At 42.3% G+C, this 4,073-nt stretch overlaps 1 protein-coding gene across 1 annotated transcript; it reads left to right on the top strand.

Moving 5' to 3' along the window:
- Nucleotides 1-1,158: 1,158 nt before the first annotated feature.
- Nucleotides 1,159-1,971, top strand: LOC133452278 (P2X purinoceptor 7-like). The gene is made up of 2 exons (XM_061731498.1): nt 1,159-1,340; nt 1,453-1,971. The coding sequence occupies exons 1-2, from the start codon at nt 1,335-1,337 to the stop codon at nt 1,969-1,971; spliced, it is 525 nt and encodes a 174-aa protein (XP_061587482.1). The 5' UTR covers nt 1,159-1,334.
- The last annotated feature ends 2,102 nt before the right edge of the window (nt 1,972-4,073 follow it).

Raw genomic sequence — 4,073 nt, 5'->3', positions numbered from 1 at the left:
GCTGCCCCCGCGACCCGGTAACGGATGAAGCGGGAGAAGATGAGTGAGTGAGATGAGAATGTGCAGTATTATGGATGTTCTTCTTTCTTTCTATTGTTTTATATAAATTTATACAATTTTAAGTTAAAGGAGCTTGCGGCTGCATTTTAAAAATGAGACTCTCTATCGCCACCCTCACCACGGCGGCCGTTGGGGTACTGCAGCCAACAGTGAAGCCGGCACGGGAGCGCGCACAGACCCCTCACAGCACTGAGTTGTTAACGGTGATAGAGACGTGTGCAAAACCTCAATCATGTCAAGCGACGAAGTAAGTAACTAACAATGTTCATTTTAGTCTAACTTTATTTCCTTGACAACATTAGGATATTTATTTTGCAAAATGACGTTTTTAATGTAAGTTTACCTTTCACTGGCCAAATGGTGAGTAAAACATTTCACGAGCCAATAAGCCTTATTGTTTTGTTACTGATGAGTGAAGCTTACTTTCCTCCTCTGGTTTGTATTTTACGAGCATTTAGCTTTGTGTCTGCAGCCAAATTCAGACTTTGCTAATTGCCAACATAGTTAGTACAATGCTTGCTAAAAAGCTGATGAGTAATATGAGGTAAGTTTGCAGTAACCTGCAAACAAGTCACCTTTTGGGTACATTCATTTTTTTTGTCAACAGGCTAGGTAGTAGAAGTGAATGAAGAGGGTTTTAGTTTTGTACGTTGTCACCTTTTTCACTTTGCAGGCTGAACTATCATGAAACAGCATCAATGTGTGATTTCTCATTTATTGTGTCAGGTTACTGAGATAATTTGTGAAACCATTTCCATCATATGACAATATGAATGCTATAAATAGCACTGCACCATGACAACGTAAATACAAGAAAGAGACAAATGTCAATGTTGAATCTGAATAAAAATTACATCAAATAAAGTCATAACATTCCTTTGCGGATAATACATATGTTCTTATTGTCATTGTTTCTGTTTCAGGATTTTGATTTGACTCTCGAAGGAGTGGCGGAGATGGACACAGAGGAGGAATATATACCTCAGCCTGCCCCGGAGTCTGACGACTCATGGGAAGGTGTGAGGAGAGGAGGAAGAGGAGGCAGAGGAGGGAGAGGAGGAAGAGGAGGAAGAGGAGGAAGAGGAAGAGGAGGGGGCCAAGGAATAGGTGAATCAGAAGGTCGGGGAAGGACACGCTCAAGGGGTGAAGGCAGCAGGTCGCGGTCCAGAGCTCCTTCCAGGCCACCTGGGCGGCGGGGCAGGCAGCGCACCGGAACTCTCTTGGAGGAGGACAGAGAACGGCTGGCACAGCTTCGAGCTGCCAGCTTAGCTGAGATGCAGGTTGGTTATAGCTATTATTTATAATAATCTTGTTATATGAATGAGTCTAGGAGCACACATACTTGAAATATTAATCTATCTCTGTAAATCTATTTCCTTGATCAATTTCTAGACGGCTTTACAGCATCTGAGCCAGGAGGAGAGGGATGTCCTCCTTCAGTCGGTGGTGACTCGTCTTCCAGGGGTGATGCTGGACATCCTCGAGTTCCGGCACCAGACACCAGGACCACATCATCCAGACACAGGGCAGCCTGCGTGGTGCACCTGCTTGAACTGCCGACGCATGCCAACACAGTTGGAAAACCTGTGCTGTCGGCAGGCTCCAGACCAGTGTCTGAGCAGGAGTGCCCACCTGGAGCTGTACTGTCTGGATGAGGGTATGCTGCGTCTGGTGAGGATGACGTGGAACGACATCTTCGCTCTGGAGGACAGTCAGGAAGTGGGCAGTGACAATAGAGAGTTTCGGTTCGCTGCCTACCGGCAATTCACCATGTGGCAACATGGGCGTCTGGGAGGAGGCAACCGCAGACCAATACCAAGCTGCTGCATCCTAAGAATCAGGGCTAAATTTCCAGACCCATTTGGGCAGTACACGGGATACAAGGAAGCCCCATTTAGGGTGGCTGAATAAAAAATAAAACAGTTGTGCAATATATATTTTTTATTTTCATTATTTATTTATATGTTCATAATAAAAAATGTGTGGAAGATAATACTGTCTTGTCTTCTCCCTTTCTTGCTTCATGTAGCTGAGGCCTTTATGGAGAGAAGAGAACAGTAGCGTTAGAACATAACAAAAATGCCTCATAATCTAATCTGGTTATTGTTATTTTCAATAACCTTGGGATATCAGATATAAATAATTGCTTGGTGCAAATAATTTTACCATTAGAAATGGAAGTTCCTGACTTGAAAATGAATTAGCAGTGTATTACAAATGGTGATAGTGAGCAGAAGATTTCAAAGAGGTATTGTTTGACCTGAGCTCCACAACAACAACAATTATTTTCAGACAGGAACATGTGCATGGAGTGCTGCTTGGGTATTGCCAAAAAGTGTATCCCTCAGGTGCTCTTCATTCGGGGAGATTCATAAAATGTTGTAGACAGAGAACTGAGGCACTTCTGAGGGTAAGATTAATTAAAATGCTTTTATTGGTGCATGGCTAATCTATTAAAAGCGTGTCTACGTGTTTCAGCCAAACTGGCCTTCGTCAGGACAGAAGTGAAAAAAGAAAGAAGGGGAAGAAGTTTTCACTTCTGTCCTGACGAAGGCCAGTTTGGCTGAAACACGTAGACACGCTTTTAATAGATTAGCCATGCACCAATAAAAGCATTTTAATTAATCTTATCCTCAGAAGTGCCTCAGTTCTCTGTCTACAACAACAATTATTTGAAATGTGTGATGTAGGTGAACGACATACCTGTCCTCTGCGAACTTGGGTCTGGACCAGTTCTGCTGTTGGGGGGGGGACAACTCCCGCAAGATTTCCAAGGCGCCTTGGGTCATCCTGTGACAGTTTGGCTCTCCTTGGGAGCCCCCCTCCATCCATACGTTTCCTCAGGATGCAACACTGCAGCTCAGGGATGTAGCTGTAGTCTTTTGCTACCTTTACCGCTTGGACACGGTAATTGCGTGACTTCTTGCTGTAGAGTCTCCTAAATCTAAAAGACAACAATATAAAGATTTACAACATGTCTCCCTCTCTCCCTTACCTTTGTTGGTAAATGGTTGTCAAACAATACTTCAACCAAATAATTTATGTACATTTTACAATTTATTACATTTTAATAAATCAGCACATTGGACAAGATATTCAGTATTATTCAGTTGTCCTGTACATCAATAAAATGTAAGACTTACGATAACTCATTATTCCGGTCAATGTAATCTGGTCGGTGATTGTGGTGGTTGTAATCTAAAGCAGCGAGAAGACACCTTGCTTCATAAACCGGAGGAGAGAAGGCAAACCTGTGTGTGCGTGGAGTGGGAGGAGACAACAGAAGTAATATAAGTCCAACCAAATAAATTCTTCCATCCTCTTGGGCATAAGGCTCGCTTGTCACATGTCTTTTCATTTGTATGGGACCAGGATAAATCAATAATTTCAATCAGTAATTATAATAAAGACTGAATAAATCATCACAAAATCAAATTACCTTTTTCCAGCATACATCAAGATGCAGTTCTGGAAACTCTCCAGTTCTGAAGTTGACCTGTAATGTAAAACAAAGCTAAAACTTTAGAAGATTATTGTTATAATTCCATCCTTTTATGATTTGTAATGTGTCAGGTTTCATACTGATACTATAGCTGTTCTGCTAATATAAAAAATGTTATTAATTTACCGAAAGGTCAGATACTTTGAGACATCCTTCAACCAGCGTCTGTTGAACATGACTCGTTGAAGAGCCTCATGTGGTGCAGAGCCTGGCACCATGACCTCTTTATCACGGGTCGCGTCATCAAGTGGTCCATGGTCACATTTTCCACATGTCCATTCGTGCTTCCCGGTGACGTGGTAAAGCACCCCCACCCACATGTCCTACAACAAATTAAAATTTTGAGAAGAAAAACATTTGTCATGTGACAGAAACACTCCTCCACCACCAGAAGTACATATGGTTGCAAGCATCAGAGTAGAAAGATAGTTATTTCAACATGTATTGTTGTTGTGTTGTCCAAATTTCGCACTACTTACATTGAACATGTCACGATGTTTGGCTTTCTGGC

The sequence above is a fragment of the Cololabis saira genome, chromosome 10 (genome assembly GCF_033807715.1).
Source record: "Cololabis saira isolate AMF1-May2022 chromosome 10, fColSai1.1, whole genome shotgun sequence".
Taxonomy (NCBI): Eukaryota; Metazoa; Chordata; class Actinopteri; order Beloniformes; family Belonidae; genus Cololabis; species Cololabis saira.
The sequence above is the reverse complement of the archived record's forward strand: the minus strand, read 5'-3'. Positions and strand labels throughout refer to the sequence as shown.